Below are 23,455 nucleotides of genomic sequence, written 5' to 3' on the forward strand. Positions count from 1 at the left end.
TCCTAAAGTGGCGTACTTTGCATTTGTTCTTATATATACAGTTTCATCTCTTTATTTTTCAGTTTTATTTCATAATATCAATCTGCAGTAACTGCCAGACTCTTAAGTTTACCCATAAGAGTTTTACATGTATATTCACTGTGATCCACTGGTCCTCCTGGTGCTACTAGATTGTACCTACCTGCTAATTTACTCTAGAAAACTTAGAACTATATTTTTATCCTGTCTATTGCACGTGCATGCATGCTCTCTCTCTGGCTGTTAATATTTTTAGTGTAAAGAAAGAAGCTAAAAAAGAGAAGCTCTATTAAAGAACGAACCATAAAGTCTCTCAAGATGTGCAGGTTGTTTCTTGTACTCTTCAAGAAGGTGGTCTGATTCCTCTAAAATGCAGCGGTACTCTGGTATCAGGAAGTCCATGTTTCCCTCATGAACCTGCAACTCCTTAAAATAGATTTTAAAACGTTACCAAAGAATTAAAGGCTGTCAACTCTAAAAACGGAGTTTAGATCTGACAGTGTTGGATCATATTAAAGAAGTTCTATATTAAAATCACAAATGAGTTTGATTCCTCATTGTTTAAATTCCAGGGTATTATTAATTAAGAGGTCTCTTGGGTTTTGGTACTGTTTCTCTCCCTCTGTGTGAAACTTGCAAGCCGCTAATTGTGTTAGTACGTTCTAAGACAGTCTGTTCTCAAAGCAATTCTTTGTAACAACTACTCACACAGAGAGACTCAAAGCAATGTAACAGAAACAGCACCCAGAGACTCCCCACCCTTTTGCTGTATTCATCTCGCTTTAACAATTGTGATTAAAATAGAGATAGAGGATGTATGTGGATGGATGCTTGGTGGGGATAATAACTGAATGATCAGGGAGGTGCCAGCCTAAGAATCCAGTGTCAAGTGGAAATAACTAGAGGACCCCCGGAGGGCAGACTGGAATCCACTCAACAGCCTCAAGAATGGGAGAACCAAAGAACAAGATAACATCTGGCAGCAGGGAGCCATCAGGAATGTGCCATCTGCTGATTGATTCAGCAACAGCATGATGAAGCAATTCCCATAGACTGGCATAGGAAGAAATTCCTATAAAAATGGACTCTAGAAAGTGAGAACTTGGGGGTCTGATTCTGCAAACCAACTTCCAGGAGCATCAGATGAGCATATAACAAGGCCCTGCTCCCTCCTCATATCCAGGCCACCTGGCCAGTGGCTTGGCATGAGCAACTCTAAGGCTGGTAACTATGATGATAACCTTGCAGAACCTCTGTGTGTATGAATGAATGTGTGAATAAATATGAAATTGAATGGAATGTTATAGCTATAACTAACTGCTTACTATGATTCTTTCTGTATTCACAATAAATGTGGCATTTTGCCTTTTTCCCCTTTAATAAGATCCTACTGGTTTTTATTTTATTGGTATAACAGGAGGCAATGCATAGATAGGTGAAACAATCCTTCAAAACTGCTCTTACTATTTTGGAAATGTAATTTTTCTCCCTCTCCTCACTAAGTTCCAAACAGTATTGTCCACTTTTACCACTGGATTCTCAAACCCCCATTACAGCTTCCATTTCTGATCAACAGCAGAATGACTCGCCTTCAGTTCATCAGGACTATTTTTTCACTGGCTGGTGGTTTTAGAACTGAACAGTGATCTTATACTGAGTTTTTCAATCTGATTTTGGTGTCTTTCTGAAAACTCAGAATAAGAAACAGTATCACCAGATGAAAATGGATCCTACTCAGAACTTGCTACCACATTAAACTGTGTTCCTTTTAAATACTAGTTTGCTCACCTTTTTTAGAAATAATAATCTGGACTGATGAAGGAATCAAGTGAACATTTGCAGTTACTTCAACAGGCCATTTCTATGCTACAAAATCAGTTTGGGTTTTGGCGCTAACTGTAATAACCCAATGTAGAGAATATTACAGTAAGACAGGAACTGATACTGAAAAATTCAACAAACTACTGGCTATCAAAAATAGGAGTGTGACAGTTCATCCTGTCCTGGCCAATTCAAAGAGAATTGAGCACCTGAAATCTTAATTTTCCCAACTTTCGTTATCTTCTGGCTCTGGAATTTGACTCCATAAGAAGTTGGTCCTGTACTTTTTTTTTTAAACTAAACATAATTTTAACATGCATAGTATTATCTTACAATGTCATTCTACTGTGGAAATAGACCACTGAAAGTGGCATTGTGGAGTTGTTTTTTCCCCCATAGATGCAGAAATCAAACAGGCATAGCTTACAACTAAAAAGATGTTCTCTCTAGCTGACAGCTCCAGACACTGCAATCTGAGAATCAAGCTGGGTTCTTTTCTTTATCATCACCACTTGTAAGCAAGGTTCTCCAGGACAAATTAGACCCAGGTTATATAGGTGTTCAGAAGTGCCAATAATTATATAGACAATTCTGTTATTTCACAAGAAGGAACAAAAAACTGCTCAATTTCCTTGAACTTTGCTGATTCTTCAAGACTGTAAAGGGTAAAAAGCAATAAAACTCCCAAAACATTTTGGTTACCAACATCAGAAAACAGGATACCCAGAGACCAAGTCTTCTAGATAAGAGTGTCAATTTTACATAGTTACTTTTTAAAGTCCACAGAAATAAGACTACATAATCTTGCTTTACATGACAATTATTTGGAATTTGAGAACAAAATATTTTAAAAGACCTCAGCTCAAATTATCCTTTGTTCTTTCAGATTAAGTTAAGATTATGAGCACCACTCCCCCATCCCTCCTGATATTTAATCATTTCTAGACTAAAAGCAGACATTTTTGTGGCTGCAAGAATAGGACTCTCTCCCTGGACACAAACTGAGTACCAAGGGATGGAAAGGTTATTTCTAAGGTTGTTTTTTTTTTTTTTAGCTGCCACATATTTAAATAAAATTTAAACAATCCAGTAGCCAAGAGACATAACCATATAAAGTTAAAGGGTGCTCCAATTAAAAAAAAAACCTAAACAAAACCCCCCACACTTTTGTCTAAAAATCTGAGCCACTATTGTTACAAATTAAGATAAGAACAAATTCTCTATTTTTTCAGTTTGTTTACACAGTGCAGCACATTAATTGATTTTAAGGGGAATGTGATGAGACCTTAAAGTCTTTCCATTGACTACAACGGAATTAGAATTGGGCACACAGCATATAGTCAGTACCATTTTTCAAATTTAGTAATCACTTTCCCATTGCTGTTTGGCTGTTCACACAAACAGGGAAAAACATTTAAAAGAAGAAAAGGTAGGAAAGTTAGATTGCACAAGTCACGAAGTTGCCAGTGGGTCATCTAGGGCAAGTTGAGTACCTGAAACTATTTATAATTAATGTTTAAAAACAGACTTAATTTCAAGTTAGTGTTTTTTTAAAAAAGAAAACACGATACCATAAAATAAGGAAAGAACAGTTGCTTAAATTCTTCTTGACACCTTAAGAGTACACACTAAACTATTACTCACATTTTATACCACCACTTCTCTGGTGGTTTCATCTATTTTTTCTAAACCTAAACTTCATTAACAAAAATCTGTTTTATGGTTGGAGACAACCTTCTCAACATGACCTGATGCTATGATGCCTGAATCTCCAAACAGACAGAAATAATAGTGCTGTGGGATGACATGTGAACTTTCACCATGTATTTAACTGGGATGTTAAAGGTCAGTTGTCCTCAGAAAAATGTCTATGTAAAGTGGAACTAGCAGCAGTTCCTTGTATATTATTTCAAGTCATGCCTGTTGACTAGCAACAAACCTTCATTAAATTTTACTTCTGTTAGTGCTACAGAACCAAACACAAAAATGAAAGAGGGAGCCAGGTTCCTTTCTGGCTCATATCAATAGTATTGTTAATAAAGTTCCAGTCAAAAAACCTTTCATAGAATATCAGGGTTGGAAGGGACCTCAGGAGGTCATCTAGTCCAACCTCCTGCTCAAAGCAGGACCAATCCCCAACTAAATCATCCCAGCTAGGATGCCTTTATTGTAGGACAGTGGGTCTCAAACTTTTCAGACTACTGTACCCCTTCAGGAGGCACCCTGAATGTCTTACATACCCCAAGTTTCACCTCACGTAAAAACTACTTTCTTACAAAATCAGACAATAAAGAAGTGTCACAGAACACTACTGAAAAATTGATTGTTCTCATTGTTACCATATAATTATAAAATCGATTGGAACATAAATGTCATACTTATACTTCAGTGGATAATATATAGAGTAGTAAAAACAAGTCATTGGCTGTATGAAATTTTTGTTTGTACTGACTTCACTAGTGCTTTTTATGTAGCCTGTTGTAAAACTAGGCAAATATCTAGATAAGCTGATGCACCCCCTGGAGGGCTTCTGCTTACCCCAGGGGTACACACACACCTGGTTGAGAGAACCACAGTTGTAGGACATTAAGTAGCCAGAGAACCCAGATTCAGATTCCAGGCTGAGTTTGTGCATTTGACAGTTAAGAAAGAGGTTAAAACAATCCATTTGCCAACTAGCACGGGGGGATGGGGGGGGGGGGTAATTCACCATTTTCTATAGAATTTAAAGCTTTCCATTAAAAAAGGTTCTAATGAGTATAATTGTAAAGGAAATATTTGAAATGTGAATCAATGCAGTGCTGTCCTCTTTAGTGTACAGAAACAGTGCTCCAGGAGGTCAGCTGCTTTGTCTTAAAAAGCAGCAGCGCAAATGAAATTAACTAGACTAGCAGCCATGAAACTGATCAAAACAGTCCTCTGCACAGCAACTAAATAAACAAGAATCATGTCAACTGTACTCTGTTACTGCTTGAGAAATTTATGAACAGTAACACAGGAAAGGAGTGGAGATTTTTCTAGGATGAAAGGAAGCTTGAGGAGGAATAAGTAGCAGAGACTTCCCCATTATAGCAGCCAAAACTGAAGGAGAGGCAAATCAACATCTTAACTATTAATTGTGGATTTTATCAGAAGCAGCCAGCTGCTGTGGTATTGTGGACAGCAGTTAAATACCACAACCACCCTCCACCATCTAACCATTGCTTTTCTCGCTATCCTAGGGCTTCAGTGTAGAAATTGACTTCGGTGCTTTTAGAACCAATGCTATTGCTGCCCTTTATTTCGCTATTTACACATGCAAATCCCCACAGTTGTAGTAACTGTGTAGCCAAACACCTACATTTTCTGAAAATCTGTCTCTTAAAAGGTGGTCATTGGATTTCAGAATTAACACTTGACTGAGACAATTGGGATGGTTTACACCTCTTACTTTTAAAGCTGTCTCTGCTTGATTCACAATTGGAAACTTAATTTTTGAAACCATATGGGTTAGAAATTTATTTAAGGCTTACATTTTGCAGAATCTGCATTTGTCATGGAGGCCAGATAAATCAGGTGTGACAGATGTCTGTACTGGAGAATAAACCACCATTTCTTATAGATCTTTAGAAGGATACCTATTCAGTTTAACACTCAGCACAGACTAGATTTCTGTGTAGCCACAGAAAAGGTACAGTCCTCCCTTCAAGGCTATCCTCGAGGGGAGTTTTTAAAAATGTATATTACGGCTAGTAAATGCAGGATATCAATAATTTCTCCAATTTAGACTACTTCCACCTCCAAAAGATTACTGATGTGGTTCCAGGGTCAAAGATTAATAACTTCTGAATAATTCCCACATACTTTCCTGCTGATAGCTGGGGCAGAACCTCAAAAAGAGAGTCTTACTTAATCTCTTGCTGCAGGTGACTATCTTCTGGTTTAAAAGACCAAGGAAGAGAAGGAGGGAGCTGGAGAACCAGCGTTAGACAGGGTAGCAAGAGGTAGCTATATTTAAAAAGCTGTCACAAATAACTGATCATTAAAACAGATTACTCACTAGTCAAGCTCAAATACAAGTGGGGTATGGAGTTCTTTTTAACAAAATCTCTTCGATGACCAATATACATGAACAGCAGTCCTGGCAAGAGAAATACTACAAATGCAGTGACGCCTGCATCTGACACAAGTTTGGTCACTGCCATCCTAAGACAAAACAACCTCCCACCTTCTACCGTAGAAGTTATGATCAGATACTTACTTTTAGAGCATCTATTAACTGAACTTTCTTGGCCAAAAGCAGCTGATATTCTAGTTTCGGGTGGATTAGTTTTAATGTGTGGTTCACAGATGCTTCGTTTATATCTAGTAGGAACAAAAAAAATTAGTAATCAGATCAATACTTTTAATGCATTTCATGCATAAGATGATAAAATGAAGTAGAGGAGAATTTTTTTACCATAGGATATATTGAGATTAATTTTCCTTTTGGTGGCTTCTTTAGAGAGCATATCTTTTAGAATGGATATGGTAGAAATGTTGTCAGATTTGAAAAATCCCTCTCCTTTTCTGCCAAAAGAAAAAAAGATTTAAGTAGTAGAGTTAGGGCAGGCCAGTGCACTTGGTTTCCATATTAAAGCAATAAATAGGGCTTCCCACGACCCCTAGTCAGGGGATGAAGCACAACCTCCTTAGAGGCCATCACTAAAGCTATTCCACAGACTAGCTATCAGAATAGTTCATACACTGATTTCATCACACTCGCTATTCAGAACTTACTCTTATCAATCTGGCTACACCACAAAACACCGTTCTCTCAGACAGTCAGAAAGCATAGGCTGTTCTTATGGATTTCCTATGCCATAGAGGACGCAGGGTTTGTCTGCGTGCGTGTGTACATGTAAAAAATTTGGAACACAGTATACTATCTAGGATTCCTGACATCTCTTTCGCTACCTAAACCCTGGTCTACACTAGGGGGGAGTGGGGATCGATCTAAGTTACGCAACTTCAGCTATGTGAATAACGTAGCTGAAGTCGACGTATTTAGATAGACTTACCATAGTGTCTTCACCACGGTGAATTGAATGCTGCCGCACCCCTGTCGACTCCACCTGTGCCTCTCGCGGTGGAGGAGTACAGGAGTCGACAGGAGAGCGCTCAGGGATTGATTTAGACTAGATGCGATAAATCAATCCCCGCTGGATCGATCACTGCCCACCGATCCAGCGGGTAGTGCAGACATACCCTAAGTTATTACAGTGCGCCTGTCACCATACTATGAGCACTTAACAACTCGCCCAGTATCAGTCTCACTTTACATGAAAAAAAGTGAGAGTCAAAATGCTTTCTACATCAATTTATAAGCATTTCTTATTGTAATCCCAGATCAAGTTGGAATCTGTATAATTAGAGTAATAGTAATTAATGTTTCCAGCTTCTACAACTCTATTATAAAGCGAAACGATATCTGCTAGCTGAAGCAGCACACTGGTTCATTTAAAGATAACAGAGAATATTATTCCTAACACTGAAAATAAACATTTCTCTAATGGGAGCTGCAGAAAGGGGAGGATTTTTTTTAGCTTGAGACTTTATCACATGCTTTCTTAGGAAGACTGAACACCCATTAAAACTAACGATAAGAGTATATTATACTTGTAACAGAGAGGGAGAGAGGAACTCTCTCTAGTGATTTAGCTTCCTTTACTGAAAAAGGAAAAAAATAAAGTTACAAACCAGCGTGTGCTCTAAGATAGTTTTGCAATACTTGTTAGACAGGCACTTACATTTGCAAAAAAAGAACACCGAATTTGTCTCCCTCACAGCACACAGTATGCTAAAGACACAAGTTACAAAGCCAAATACACTAAGGCTTCCCTGTTTAGCAATGCTCAATTATTTTCAATTATCTCACCCTTACAAAACACTAAATTTTGAAGGATCATCTAATTACTGCATAATACGTACTAATGATCAAATCTGACAGCCCATGTGTAAGTAAAGTTCTTACTGACTTGAAAGGGAGTTTGCCTGAATAAGCAATGTAGGATTTGATTGAGGCTGGTATTCAGAATGGACACATCTAGGGTGAAGACATGGAAAAGAGAAGGCTCTCCTCCACAGCAGGATATTCTGATAATCCTGGACATATGGAATTATTCACCCTGTCCACTCTATGGGGGCGTCACAAGAACTGGGTGACCCACAAGGATTGGGTGACAGACAGGGCAAAAATTACTGTCTGCTATAATACATCATAACAGGAAACAAGCTATGTCTTCAAGGAAGCATTGCCAAGGTTTACTGCCTCTACACAGATTGCTCTGGTTTCTGGCAACTCTCAAGATCCTCAGATTTCAGGGGCTGAACTCTTTCCTCGTTTCATAGGGTGGAGGACTGCAAACCATGTTTTCCCAGCCCTAAAATAAACAACCAGATAAATTCTGATTGCAGTCCCCCTCCATAAAAAAAGAGCTTATTTAGGGGACAATTTAGCTCTATTTGTATATTTGTTTTTAACCAAAACATGCTTCAGCAATTGTACTTGATTTTACCTGTAAGTACTTTCAAGCTGTGTATCCAGGAAGGTGTTCTGAAAGTAGAAAGTAACACTATCTCCTACTGGAGTTTTTTCAGGAACTTCAGGCAAGCAAAACACAATCCAGGAGTGAATTTCAGCAAAACTGAAGTGGCCTTTAAGCATCAGTGTGTTCATGGGTCTACAGTATTTTGAATGCAGAAAGAAGATGGGAATTAGTTGCTGATGAGCAGTACTGATGTTGCAGTAGCTATGCAACTGAAGATGAAAGTTTATTTTTCATATGGTATGTCTTCCTCCCTTTAAGCCTCAAACATGAGTTTTCACTGACTTCTAGCAAACTAATTAACTAATTCAGACTTCCTTCACACTGAAATATATTCTGAATGATACAATCAGCATTCAATAGTATTCTCTGATGAATTCAACACAAAATCGTGTGTGTGTGTGTGTGTGTGTGTGAGAGAGAGAGAGAGAGACAGACTCCTTATTTGAATATTCTCAATCCAGATGAGTCACAACTGGGCAAAAATACCATAAATTGGCAAACTGTTTTTCCAGGTTACTTGTTTTGCATTTTAAAAACCAAAGCAGGCTGTGGGTGGGGTGATCAACTCTGCAGAAAAACAGAGTATTAGAAACACTCTCAAGAGTCTCCTGTTCTCTAAACCAGAGATATCCAAGTACTTTGAAGAGGTAATACATGTGAAATAGGCATGATGGAAGGCACAGGAAACTTTTCCCATTAGCATCTGAATGCAAGTGAATCAAGAAGGAGTAAACGCATTTGGTCTAGTTCACTGGGATTCTATTGCATCCGATGAAGTGAGCTGTAGCTCACGAAAACTTATGCTCAAATAAATTGGTTAGTCTCTAAGGTGCCACAAGTACTCCTTTTCTTTTTGCGAATACAGACTAACACGGCTGCTACTCTGAAACCTATTTTCCTACAGTCCTTTTTAAAAGTTTGCAATAGCAGTGATGTAAGAAACAGGGAGATTACATATAATTGGATAAAATGACAGCCTCACAACAGAGGAATAAAAGGCAAACAAGAAATCTGGACCAGTTTTTGGGCTCAGCTAGATATGGGAGAGCACTTTTTTTTTTTTTAAAATAAGAACAACCCTAGAAGAGACTTGCGATTTTGAGTATTACAATCAGCTGCTAAAATGATTACTGCAGGTTACACAGTCAACTAAGTTTCAATTGGATTGAACCAATTTAGAAGTAGCATTGCTCTCTCTTTGTAAATACCTGTCATGATCAATAAAGTGAGTTCTTTGATGAAGTGAAAGTGGTTTAATCGGATATTGACAAAGTTGGCAGGTTTTCGGTTGAATTCTTGGTGTTACATATGCTTGCAGTGTCCCATACTGGCCTTCAATTGATCGAATCTACGTCAGTAAACAAAGAGGAGAGGGAAAAAATTAATGAATTTACCAGAATTTTTAAAAAAAATTTTAAACTACAGTACTGATTCAATTAACACAGTACTTCTATGAAAGGGGCAAATCTAACTTTTTGAAACTAGATGGAATAGCATTCAACAAGAAACTTCTAGAATTCGCACAGATTTATTACAGAGGAAAAGAAAATCCATTTGCTTTGATTTTGACTGCCCAAAGAACAAAGACTTTGTCCAGCCACTCCTAATCCTTTGGTGTTACTGTACAAGTTTTTGCAGAATTTATGCTATGTAAGATAATGACATAAGACATGTCATTCTACACTTTAAACTATTCCAAAATGACTGCTTCAATAGAACCTACATCTTCACAACAAGCAAAATCCTTGAGCCCCCCCAAAACAAGATTTAAAAAAAAAGAAATGGGTCTAGATCCTCAGCTGCAGTTAGGAAACACTAAGAAAAGTGGAGTGTGCAAAAGAGGATTTGAGCCAGTTTTGCACTCACCCCACATCCTGAACCTCACTCTACCCAAACCAAGTCCTGAATACTTTAATTTGTTGTCTAGATTGCTCTAACTTGTACCAGCTGTCAACAGCTTCAATGGAATTGCCAAGGCACAGGGATATCCTACCCACCACCCCTACACATGCCACAGGGGTGGGGCAAGGCATAAGATGCTACTAAAATAGCTTATACCATCTGAATGAAAGATGGCATAGTGGCTGGACTATTCAACCAGTATTCAGGAAACCCCAGTTTAACTTCTAGCTCAGGCACAGGCTTAAATGACTTGCACAAAGTTACAAGGAATTTACCCTGTTACAGGGGGAGTACTGAGGTACATGGATGTTGTGAGGATAAAGGGGGCCAATGCAAAAATCCACTGAAGTCAAGAGATAGATTCCCATTGACTTCAATGGGCTTTGCATCAAGTTCCAAAATCCTGCCTCAATGCAGAGTGCTGGACTAGGTTACTTCTCAACATCCCTTCTAGTCTTACATTTCTATGGTTCTATGAATGGTTTAAGATTAAAAATCAAACTATGCATTTGATCTTATAGGTAAATATATAGTCAAGCTTTAAAACTGAGTTAATTTCCGTTCCAAAATCTGAAACAATCTCCCCTTCTTGTTTATAACTTCTGTTTCCTGGCACGTCTCTCCCTGCGTCATCCTTTTTGAAGTTACTCGGAGAAAGTCTCTGTTTCTAGACTCATTTGTGATTTCTTGGCTCCTCCTCTTTTTTCAGAGTCAGAAGTCATTAAGTAAGGATGCTACGCTTTCTCTCCCATACTGCCCCGCTTCTCTTCAGTGGCTTCCAAGGTGAATATTTGTACAAGCAGCTATAAAGCAGGAGTTCTCATCAGCATCATGCAAGTGACCAGAAATTTCTCAGTGAACAACCAGTGGTCTGAAGACTACCATATAAGAATCACTGGACTTGTCATTCGCTCAAGTTAACACATTCAACCCATTCATTCAGCCTGTGTTCACAAAAGCATAGCACAAGATACATATTTACATTTTCTAGATAAAACACATTTTTGAAAAGTACAAGAAAATATTTTGTAGCATCTTTACCTTAAGCTCCAGTCTAGTAGTATTTGCTTGGCATCGGTAAGTGGCAAGGAGAAAGTTGCTGTTTGGCTGTGAACAATTCAAAATGAAAAACAAAACAAATAAATAATTAAATAAACATATTTCTGAATTTATGGAAGTTTTATCATCAAAACTTTAGCAGCATAGTGACATTTTTTTGCTATCTGTGAAAAACTGTTACATGAAAAGTAAACAAGTGAAATCCTGGTTCCACTGAAGTCAATGGCAAAACTGCCATTGACTTCACTGGGGCCAGAATTTCACCCCATATTGTATTAGTAAAGACCAGCTTTCTCTATAAAGATAAAGAATAGGAAATCTTTTGAACACTTTGTTAAGATTGAAAACAAAATATATCTGAAAACTCCATTCTGCAAAATTAAAAAAGATACAATTATCTACCAGTTTCCCCGATATTGTCTTGGCCCAGGATCTGACAAGCTAAATTATCCTAATTATGCAAAGGAAAATTAGTCAGAAAACACACTGTAAGCTAAACCAACATTAGCCAAAGTAATGATCTCACAGAATGATTAAGAAACTCAAAACGAGCAGTAAACCTTTGATGTGCCAAATTAGTCACTAACAAACCAAAAATATTTAGAAGACAATTGTGAAAAAAAATAGAGACTTCAAAAGATCTTCATAATGCTAATTTCATTTCTGGAATTATTTTTTAAGAAAAAAGTATCTATAAAAATAATGTTTTTAGTCAAACACGAGAATATCTGGAATATAGCGTTTTCATGTCGTCAGTTTGACATTTTAAAGATATACAGTATGTATAAATATAGTGCTCTTTGCCTAATAACTTTCAGTAAAGAAATATACTGGGCCAAAAGTTGACTTCTACTATACTACCAGCCAAACCCAATTTTCCCAAACTTCCTCCCTCCCAACATTTTATTCAGTTTCAGCTATTAAATAAATTATTGTAACTCCTAGGACTTTAAAGTATGAATCTGTAAATCCAAATTCTAATACACAGCAGTTAACAGCTTTCATTCAGTAGTCTCTATACAAGTACAACCATTAACTAATATCTTTACCTTTTTGTGTTACTTACTTCAGAATCACAGCCACTAAAACTAACAACAGCAGAATTTTTATCCACATCCAGTAGGTCTATTGGGACATCACTCTGTGCAGAACATTTAAGGGAAGAAGTAGGGGAGAAAAAAAAAAAGGTGTAAACTTCTGAATAGCTTCTAATGTATTTATCCTCTAATTATAATCCATTATGTTAGTGAGGAAGATGCAATATAATTGTTTGATAATCTTAATTTGAAAAGGGTAAAAGATTAAATAGATGGTTAGTGCGTTTGTTAAATTAAAATCCCACGACAATTTGGAGATCTTCTAAGTCTGCCTTATTTGTAACGTTTTAAACTGCATCTTGTAACTGGAGATTTGTTCTAATATTAGCTAATGTAAGATGTATACCTTTGAAAAGATAAATAAAATAGCAAATGCATTAATTTCATGACTGGGATGCCATTCTCTTTAATGCACAGACTACTAAATCTCATTCGGAAACAAAGTATCAGAATAGATCTGCATAAATTACCTTTTTAAAATATTTTGGACACAATTAAGCGTTTTTGCTCTAGATTTGTTTCACCTGCTTTGAAGGGAGAACAGCCAGTATTTGGATAAGCGAATGAAAAGGCTTTACAGTATTACGGTTTCTTTAAATGACTTGATGTCCTCTGGCTGAAATGGTATTTTTGTAGCTTCATCTAAAATTCAGTGATCCACAATATTCCAGTGCTTCCAATGGAAAAATAGCATTTTGCATTGTTTAGTGTATACTGCTACTTTAGAACTCTAGACCTGATTTACACTTAAAATTTAGGTCAACACAGCTATGTCAGTCAGGGGGGTGAAAGATCCACACCCAGCATACCTAACCCCCAGTGTAAGAGGCAGCTAGGTTGATAGAAAACTGCTTCAGGACTGGTCTACGCTGAAAACTTACATAAAAGCATAACTATGTTTCTCGGGGGTGTAAAAAATTGACACCCAGAGAGTTGTAGCTATGCCAACCTAACCCCAGTGTAGACAGTGCTAGATCAACAGAAGAATTCTTCTGTCGACCTAGCTACCACCTCTTGGGGAGGTGGAATAACTGCAGTGACAGGAGAATCCCTCCAACTGTAGTGAGTGTCTATGCTGAAGTGCTACAGGGATACTGCTGCTCTCCAGCAGCTATACCACTGTAGCATTTTAAGTGTAGATGTAGCCTTTCAGTGTAGGCTGCATCTATACTGTGGGGTTATGCCAACATAGCTATGCTAGTATAGTCCCCATAATGTAGACAAGCGCTAACCTCAGCATTAAATTCAAGCCTAAATCAATTAAGTTTAGCATTTAGTCATGATGTAACTGAGGCTAAGTCTACACTAAAAACACTATAGCAGCACAGCACCCTCCCACTGGTGTAGGTAATCCACCTCCCTGAAAGGCAGTAGCTAGGCTGATGGAAGAATTCTTCTGTTGACCTAGCGCTGTCTATACCGGGGACTAGGTTGGCATAGCTATGTCTCTCAGGGGTGTGGATTTTCTACACTGCTGAGAGACGTAGCTATGCCAGTGTAAGTGTATAGTGTAGACCAGCCCTGATTCAGAGGTGCCATTCAACTGCAGACAACATTCATCATCAAGTTAGGCTCCATTTGATGAGTCAACCTACCATCAAAGATGATGTTTCCACCAGACACCAATGAAAAAATGTCATGTCGTGTGTGTGTTTTTTAAAAAAACCTGGCCAGTTTACCTATATTCAATTTCCCCTTAGAGAACATTTTATAAAATTTTTCTCCCTGTATATGCCTCAAAGCTAGTTATATTTAACAGTCAAAGGAGTAGGTACCAAGATAACATTAACTCCAGCTGATGTGATAGAAGGAATAACTAATTTAAGATGGTTGTAAATGGGAAAAATATTTAGTAAAAGCTATGTACTAATCAGATTTTCTTCTACATCATTACATCCTACCATCCTCCCAACCCTCAGGAACAGTAAAAGTATTACAAGGGAACCTCACCTCAAGTAGTGATTTTTTTTAAAAAGGAAAGGTGTATTTTGATAAGAATGTTCTAAAATAAATTAGATTTTTAAATTTAGAGGAATCATTTCCACTGAAGACTCAGCAAAAGCAGAACCAGCTATAAGGTGAAATTCCAGCCCTACTGACATTAGTGGGAGTTTTGCTACTGACTTCAATAAATTTCACCCATAGAGTATTCCAAGAGCAACAGAAGATTCTGCTTTTGCCAAATGCCTGAGAAAAAAAAGAGGACCAGAAAACAAACAAACCTTGGTTTTTTTTTTTCCCCTTTGATAAAGTGGGCCTCCTTTTGGAAGGGAGTCTAGCCTCACCACAGTCATACTTCAAATTCATGCTTTTAGAAACTAGAATTCCATCCTGTGATCTAATCCAGGTTGATGGACCTTTACAACCCTGTCAAATCCCAAGAGGCCAACCCTGGCAGATCATATGGTAGGATTGTGACCTATAATGTTCTAATGCAACTTGGTCAGTACTGAGGACACCAAAATGACCTACAGAACACCAGTATATCACAATTCAGTATGAACACCACATTCAAGATTCTGAACTATATTCTTTATTTGCTACACTTATTAAAAAAAGTGAAGCCCAAGAGTAAACCCAGAAGTTCCACATCAGCCTGCTGATAATTGTATGTCATATGTCTGAGTTTTATTTCAGTATAAAATTATAATCTTCCACTACATTAAAAGTGTTTAAAATACAGCATAAGAGCATATGAAAAGTTTACAGCCAATATTTTTTTCAGTAAGATACAAACTGCAGTTTCGTCTCATAACAATCTAGATATTTATAAAACCTGTATTTCAATGTGATTCTGAACCAGTATTAAAACAAACTGAAAGAGGCTTTTAGCTTTAAAGAAGTCCTTTAAAACCGAACTTGTCAAATTAAAAAATATATTAATTCAGTAAGCAACAAACAGCTATCAGCGTTCTGGATCAAAAAATAAATGTTACAATTTTCTTCATTGTTTAGTTTTAAAGTCATACATTTTTGTTAGATTCTAGGTTTTAAAACACCACTCACCTGTACCAAGACATTATCTATCGCTGTCTGCACCTCTAAGATAAGACTGTAGCTGGCATCATCCTTATTTAATGTAAACTTGTCATTCACACTAAATGCAGGTACTGCTGAAAGAGCAGTACTAGACCGAGAAGACTGCTGGTATTTTTCACGTTCTTGCAATACCTTTATCTGTAAATGTTCCAGCTCATTCCTAAGAAAGAGAAACTGTCAGATGTAAAAATAAAATCCTGAAGGTAACTTTTTCACAGAATGCCCATGAAACTCATTCTGTTTCTGTAAAGTGACTGTTTTCTTTATTTTTTTCCCAGTTAGGACAAAGAGGAATAAAGTCACCAACCACCCTTCCACAGATATTCTGTGGCAAAGCTTTTTTTCCCCCAAACAATCTAAATTACAAAAGAAGGAAATGTACACATTACAACAATATATATGTATTTTTTAAGAGTAGAGAGATTTCAAGAGGATCTAGGAAGGAAGACAAAATTTCCCCCAACGATAAATTCCTGATGTGAAATCTCAATGACCACCACATATCAATATTTAGTATCCTCCTTTGATAACATGTGAAATAATATTACTGCTTTTGGATCTACGCAGCTACTCAAAGTTTGGGGCCTTGGGGATGTCCCACTTGGGAGTATAACTTGACAGTGGAGTCTGGTGATTTCTTGTTTATTTACAAGGAATGTACAAAATCCTGCTTCTCTGAATGCAGGGGGGACCAAAATGAAAAGAAGCCATTTCGTAGCTTACAAGCCCAAGCTTTGTTCAGCTAGCACCCTTGACCCAAACCTCTCTCTAGGTTTCTTCAGGGCTGCACTGTGTTTGCAGGCTACTGTTTGGCTTTTACTCTGGCCTTTCTTACTCTTACCTTCTTACACACACACACCCCCCTTATCCAAGTAAGGACTCAGCAAAACCTCTCTGCCCAGTTTCATAACCCCTTTTGTCTTAGGTGGGGGGCTGTGATTAACTTACCCTGATAGTTAAGTTAATTGAAGGACATGTTGTGACAGACAATATCCCTATGTTCTTCCTTTTTTCAAAACTATGATAAATTTTGTACAAAGTGTGCCTTGTGAGGTATCATTTGAGAACTCATAATCTGCTGAACATTACTGTCCTGGAAAATATATGTGGCAACATTGTATGTAAAGTTACAAGATTCTACTGTAAAATATTGCTCTGACATGTTCCAAAGTTAGATAAACAGACCCAAACCATTTCTTCAGAATATGCAAAAAAGACACACTGACACCGCAGGCAGGTACCATAGTAGGGCAATGTGAAAGCAAATCAAAGAAGAGTGAAACTGACTACACAATGTGCTATGAAGTGTTGTTGTGGGAGAGAACTCCCTCTTCTGGCCTTCAAACAACACCACAACCTCACCGTCAGATGCAAGCTTGTCACAGACCAGAACATACCAACTGAAAGTGGCACCAGACCCTGCCAGAAAAACTGAAAAACCTGCAGCCATATCTCCACTGCTAAAATGATCAACACCCTCCCTGCAACACACCTTTCAAGATCTCTGGGTCCTACACATGCATATTACAACATGCGGTGTACTTCAGCCAGTGCACTAAATGTCCCACAACAAGTATGTGGATGAAACCAGACAATCACTATGCTCTTGAATGAGCTCACACACAAGAAAGTGATAAAAGACAAAACTCAAGGCAATCACTCTGTATCTGACCTATCAGCCCTCATCCTCAAAGGAAACTTGCACAATGCTTTCAAACAATAAGCCTGGGCACGTAAATTCGTAACTTTGCTAGACGCTAAGAATCATGGCCTTAAGAAAGACACTGTTGTAATAAACCATAAATCCAAACTGTAACCCACTAACCCTCCTTTCTGTCCTAGAACTACAGAGGTGTTAACAGGCCACTTCACCTTGAACAGTCCCTTAGAATATGTGCTAACAACTTATACTTACGCTAAGCTATCTATTCCATCTTGTATTTAGCTGTGACACTTTCAGTACCTTTCCCAGACCTGAAGAACTCTCTGTAGCTCTAAGCAGTGGTTCTCAAACTTTAGGACTGGTGACCCCTTTCACATAGCAAGCCTCTGAGTGTGACCCCCCTAATAAATTAAAAATACTTTTTTTATAAATTTAACCACCACATATTCATAAATGCTGGAGGCAAAAGGGGTTTGGGGTGGAAGCTGACAGCTCTTGACCCCTCATGTAATAATGTTGCGACCCTCTGATGGTTCCCAAACCCCAGTTTGAGAACCCCTGCTCTAAAGCTTGTATCTCTCACCAACAGAAGATATTACCTCACCTACTGTATCCATCTATATGTGATGCAAGATGCAAAAAATAAACACACTGTAAAAACCATATGTATTTTCCTCTTTACAAATTTCTAGCTGTTTTGGTAGTTCCAGGGGTTACACAAAAGTATGCTTCACAAGCTGATAGCATTACTTTCATTTCCAGAGGATTATTCCCCCAGATCACCACAGTTTTAAACATAGGTCACATTTTATACTTAGCCTTCTTTACAATTTTCCTTTATTTAAGCTACCTTAAGGATGAAATCTTGTTCTGCATCTCTTGGCTTATCTTTAGTTCTTCACCAGATCCACCTTCCCTATGGACAGGCTCTGTAGTCAGTCCTGTCACCCATCCTGAAAGAAACATACAAAGAACTATGAAAAATTCCTTATAAACTATAAACAAGAAAGCATATGAAAAGTCCTAACTGAGGCACATGGCCGTAACACTGTAGAACATAAGAGGCAGAATTGTCCAGAAGACAGGCAATTAAGGTGTGGGCTCTATTCCCTGTTCTGATACGGACTCAGAACAATAGGTTTGGGCATGGATTTTCAGAGTTGAGTAATTTCCCAATCTGTAAAATGGGGACATGGTAGCTATTGTTCTTTAAAAAGCATTTTGAGATCTTTTGATGAAAAGTGCCAATAATGTGCTAATTAATTGTTAATTGCTTAATGCTGATCCTCTAAAAGAGGTTCCTATAACACCATGGATAGTTAGTTTTTAAGGATAAAAATGCAGTAAAATGTTGTATAATGGACTAAGTATGTGGCTCAGCATAGGTACGTGTACTTCTGTTTCTGTATCTCTTAAATCAGTAGTGTTTTGCTACTTTTCACCATGGCATCCAGACTGGAACAAAGAGCACTTGATTTGGTTTTGTCCTGACACCCCAACTATGTTTATTCAAATGGTTTCTAGACCTTTTCAACGATTTCAGCCCCTTTAAAAGGGGGAATAGTGACACAGTATTGTTACAAAATGCACCATGAAAACTAATGTACATGTCCAGTACTGTAGACGCTTGTTTGCAGCAACACATTGTAAGTGCAAATGCTGCTTATGAGCAAAATTTCCCCTGGGAACACTTTCCCTACTGTGAATTGTTGATACGCCCCATAACAGCAACAGCCACGTAGGGCTTGTCTACACTTAATGGAGAATCGACGCTGCTGCGATCGATGCGCTGGCGGTCAATTTAGCGGGTCTAGTGAAAACCCACTAAATCGACCACCAATTGCTCTCCCATCGATTCCTGTACTCCACCTGATCAAGAAGAATATGGTGAGTCGACGGGAGAACATCTCCCATCAATGCCACGTAGTGTGGACCCTGCAGTAAGTAGATCTAAGCTACGTCTATTTGAGTTAAGCTATTCACAACTCAAATTGCGTAGCTTAAATCAACTTTTCCCTTTAGTATAGACAAGGTCTTAGGAGCAACATAGCAAAAGGTTGTTACTAACAAGCGTCTCAAACCTCTCAACCATTTTTCAAACAACAAAAAGCCCCATTAATCAAGGACTATACATAAAAAAAGGCAGAAAATACATAAAAAAATGCTACAGTGCCAAATTCAAATCTATCATTTGCTGCTCTAAACATTATTTTTACGATCCAAACCTACCGTACTTTGCACTCCTACTGCAGTTTACCTTAGGAAGCCCACAGCTAGATATTTTCCTTCCTCCACCTCTTTCAGAGCTTTCCCAAAAAATCCTCTTACAGCTTCTGTGATCTTTACAGTAACATTACCACAGACAGTGAGGAACCGCAGGGAGACTTTAGAGTGGATCCACAGCTGGTATAAATTGTAATAGCTCATAACTATTAAGGCAAGGGAGCTAACAATTTACACCAGCTGAGGATCTGCCCCACAGCCTGTTAGCCTTCTGCGAATTGCACTGTACACACAAAGTAAACATTTGCCATTGACTCAGTCTAAAACCTACTATGAAGGTTAACACGATTAAAACTTGGATTTCAGCATATCAGGTTTGAAACCCAACAATAATTTAAAAAGTGAGCTTTTACTGTTTTAAACTATTGAGCAAAACACATACAACACTTTTCTTACTAGATGTCCCCCACGGACAGACCAGTGCTATTGGGGGTCTACTGAAGGCTTCAAGTCTATATAAGCCTCCTTATGAAGAATAATCTTGTTTTCTAATTTCCCAAAAGTGGCTGCTTTGAGAGCTCCCAAAATTCAGCACTACTGAAAAGGCAAAAGAAGCAAAACAAAGCTGTTACACACTTAGCAAGATGCATATTCATGATGAAGAGGGACATGGAAAAGACAGACTAGGAACCAAAAAAGGATACTATTCATAATTACAAAATTATAAAACTGTAAACAATTCCATCAGGTATAAAATCTAAACATTTCTAATGTACTCATCACTGTGTTATACAGCTGCCTATACCTGACAATAACTAACTGCTGTAGTATGCTATAATGAGATATAAAGTGAAAAACCACAGGGTTTTAATACAATTTAAAATATATACAATAAAATGTTTCCCACACTTAAAAGTATTTTAATAGCAGAAAATTTTGAGCCAGAATACTATTTTTTGTAACCAGAACAAATTACACTGTCTTAATACAATTCCAGCTCCATTAACAGCACAGTATGCTTAACCACTGTAATACCGATAGCCAAAATTCTTTAAGTATTTAATAGACAACTTACCTGAATATGTGGATGCTAAGATTTCATCATACCCATCCTTTCCTACACAGCCACCCTGGATAGATGTGATGCTCTCTGACAAGGCCTAAAAAATAAAAACAGACGAGCACTCAGAAGATACATGACTTTATTCATTTTATATGAGTGCTGTTTAAGGAAAAAAAAACACTTCCCCTTCTTTAACTGTAGTGCAGAAAATCTATTCAGATACACAACCGCTCAAAAGTATAAGAAATACTTAATTACCGGTTATTGTGTTTCTGCACATATAGTTTTGGTTCTACTGTGTATGTACCTTGAAAGACATATTAGGAACCGGTTTATAAAGTAAAACCTTGATGCACAGTCTAATTTTCAAACAGTAATTACCAGAATGTGCTAGAAGGAAAGATGAGTGACTATGAATTAAATACACTATTTTAAACAATTAGTAATAAATACAGCCCTACCAGAAAGTATAGACTTTAAAGAGTCACTTGTTTATTTAAGAGAAAAAAAAATCAATGTTTTAAAGTTTTGGAGGCGTTTTTTGTTTGGTTGGCTGCTGTTTAGATTGTTTTACTAACCTGAATTAGTAACACGAGTTTATTTTACAAAAAAAACAAAAAAACAAAAAAACCGACCTTGCAAAATGTATTTTTACCATTTGTGCGGTTTAATTTTATCATTTCATTCAAATTGACTGGCCTGTTTCACTTTCTGGTTTTCACATATTAGCACATTGCTTTTGTGTTGGAGTTTCTACCATTATATGGAAGCATGAAATTTTGACACACAAATGACATTTTTTAATTCATAACCGTTTTGGTAAGCCCTTGGCCATTTTTGTAATTGCTACTATACAGTGTACCTAAAAATAAAATGAAGTACAGCACTGAACAAACCAACTTTTAAACACTCTTTGAGAGCATATAAAAATATAGCTATATTGTGCAGAAAACAGCTGCAGACCATTTAAATAAATAAATTTATATAAACTGTTTAATAATGACCGAAGATCAAGGAAGACAGTCCAAATACATATCTATGGCATACCATTCGTTTAACTGTGTAACAATATAATTTGAGCCCTTCCAAATTCACAGTCCATTTTGGTCAATTTCACAGCCACAGGGTTTTAAAATTAGTTAATGTCACATTTTCAGATGTTTACATCTGAAATTTCAGGGTGGTGTAATGGTAGGGGTCCTGACCCAAAAGGCGGTCAGTGTGGGAAGAGACACAAGGCTATTGTAGGGGGGTCGTGGGATTGCTACCCTTACTTCTGCCTGCTGTTCGCAGGGGCGCGGCCTTCAGAGCTGGGCAGCCAGGGAGCTGGCACCCAGCTCAAAAGCCAGTGCCACCACCAGCAGCAGCGCAGAAGGGAGGGTCGCAGGGTATGGAGGGGTAGATTACCATATGTTAGGTTTTGCCAGCAGTCTCCTGCCCAAGTGGAGCCGCAGAGCTCCCTGCAGCCGGGGGCTGACAGCTGGAGCCATGGAGCTTCCTGTAGCCGGGGCAGATCCCTGCAGTGGAAGAGGAAATCTCATCCCCCCCATCCCTGGCCGGGACTAGCAGCTGGAGCCCTGCGCAGGATAGGAGCCCTCAGCTGGGTGCCAGATTTCACAGGGAGATCAGATTTCACAGTCCGTGATGTATTTTTCACAGCTGTGAATTTGGTAGGGCCCTAAATATAGTTACAAATAAAAATTAAGAAATTAAACAATTATAATTTATTTCTTTTTTAATTTAAAGCAAAGAAGTTTAAAATATGCCCTGCGAAGAGGGCATTTCTTGTGATGAGCTTACATGATCATATCGAAGGACAGGCTCATTTGTGCAGTCGAAGTTATAGATTTCTAACATACCATCATCTCGGCCAACAAGTAATTCTTTAACTCCATCACCCAGAATGTCAAAGTTATCAATACATAAGATACCTAAAAATAAAGAAAAAACCCTCTTATGAACAACAAACTGACTGCTCATTTAATCTTTTGTCTTACAATGAATGATTTGCAAAGTCATCCATAAAAAAGGTATTCTAGTGCATTAGTAGTCTTGAAAAAACAAATTGATAGAGCATTCTTGGTAAGTTTGTAAAGTTTTACTAATGCCATTTTTGGCTTCTGAGTAAAATGAGTGACTTCATCACTTTGTTATGAGAAACAATGTACTGGACTAAGTAGGTAAAAAGCAGAACTATATTCCAATGCAAAGCACAGAAATAAAGAGACTTAATAGAAACGAACTGTAAAGAACCCAAAACCAAATCTAAGATTCAGACCCCTTTAAAGCATCTCACAATCACCCAAAATCAAAATCACTCTTCATATTTGAAAGATGACATCATACTAAGAAGTTTACTAAAAATATTTTTGAGAGACAAAATGCTCTACAGGCATATGGGATAACTGGGTTCTATTCATGGTCCTTCCCTTTTCAGGGGAACACCACCTGAGACTGCTGCAGAGGCAGCATACTAAACATAAAAGGGAATCAATGTCCTGGAAGTCACAGCAATAATTTTTGGCCAATTAAAGAATAGGGGAGCTTCAAAAAGAGCCTTGTCCAATCCTCAGACTGAAAGCAGTTGCAAAGTAACCAAAAACAACAGTACACAGGGACAGTGATAACCTCTACTGTGGGAAGAATTCAAAATGCCACAAGTTTGGAAAAATAGGATATTCATGTTTGGATTTATAAGTACAACCACCACTATAGCAGATAGTCAAATTATATATACAAAATAATTTAAAGGAGTTTATTTTTTTAAAAGTCATCTTAAAATAGTAAACAAAAGCATATCAAATGAGAACCGGAAATAACCTGCATGAAGAATAAGAAAAAAAAAAACCCAAGACAAAAACCATAATTAAACATCTTCAGCAAGAGGTCAAAAGCCAGGAAGTGGAGTACTCAAGTTACTGTAAAATACAGGCAAAACTGTGATGAATCTTCAAAATATTTACCACAACACAAAAAATGCCCATAGGTATAATGAAATTTA

General features: G+C 37.7%; 1 protein-coding gene across 7 annotated transcripts in view; it reads right to left on the reverse strand.

Moving 5' to 3' along the window:
• Window positions 1–23,455, reverse strand: part of BBS7 (Bardet-Biedl syndrome 7) — a 43,424-nt gene that overhangs the window by 3,532 nt on the left and 16,437 nt on the right. For 5 of the 7 annotated variants that reach the window (XM_073341032.2, XM_073341035.2, XM_073341030.2 and 2 more), the window contains 11 exons: window positions 22,255–22,385; window positions 20,467–20,551; window positions 18,019–18,121; window positions 15,473–15,665; window positions 12,436–12,510; window positions 11,352–11,417; window positions 9,617–9,756; window positions 8,376–8,540; window positions 6,278–6,387; window positions 6,080–6,183; window positions 321–444 (listed from right to left, as the gene is read on the reverse strand). In XM_073341032.2, the coding sequence (XP_073197133.1) occupies window positions 321–444; window positions 6,080–6,183; window positions 6,278–6,387; window positions 8,376–8,540; window positions 9,617–9,756; window positions 11,352–11,417; window positions 12,436–12,510; window positions 15,473–15,665; window positions 18,019–18,121; window positions 20,467–20,551; window positions 22,255–22,385 (1,296 nt within the window). Of the gene's footprint in view, window positions 1–320; window positions 445–2,266; window positions 2,496–6,079; window positions 6,184–6,277; window positions 6,388–8,375; window positions 8,541–9,616; window positions 9,757–11,351; window positions 11,418–12,435; window positions 12,511–15,472; window positions 15,666–18,018; window positions 18,122–20,466; window positions 20,552–22,254; window positions 22,386–23,455 lie in introns of those variants that run through there. The other 2 variants (XR_012158547.2, XM_073341034.2) reach the window with 2 other exon arrangements.

This window comes from Lepidochelys kempii, chromosome 4 (assembly GCF_965140285.1).
Source record: "Lepidochelys kempii isolate rLepKem1 chromosome 4, rLepKem1.hap1, whole genome shotgun sequence".
NCBI lineage: Eukaryota > Metazoa > Chordata > Testudines > Cheloniidae > Lepidochelys > Lepidochelys kempii.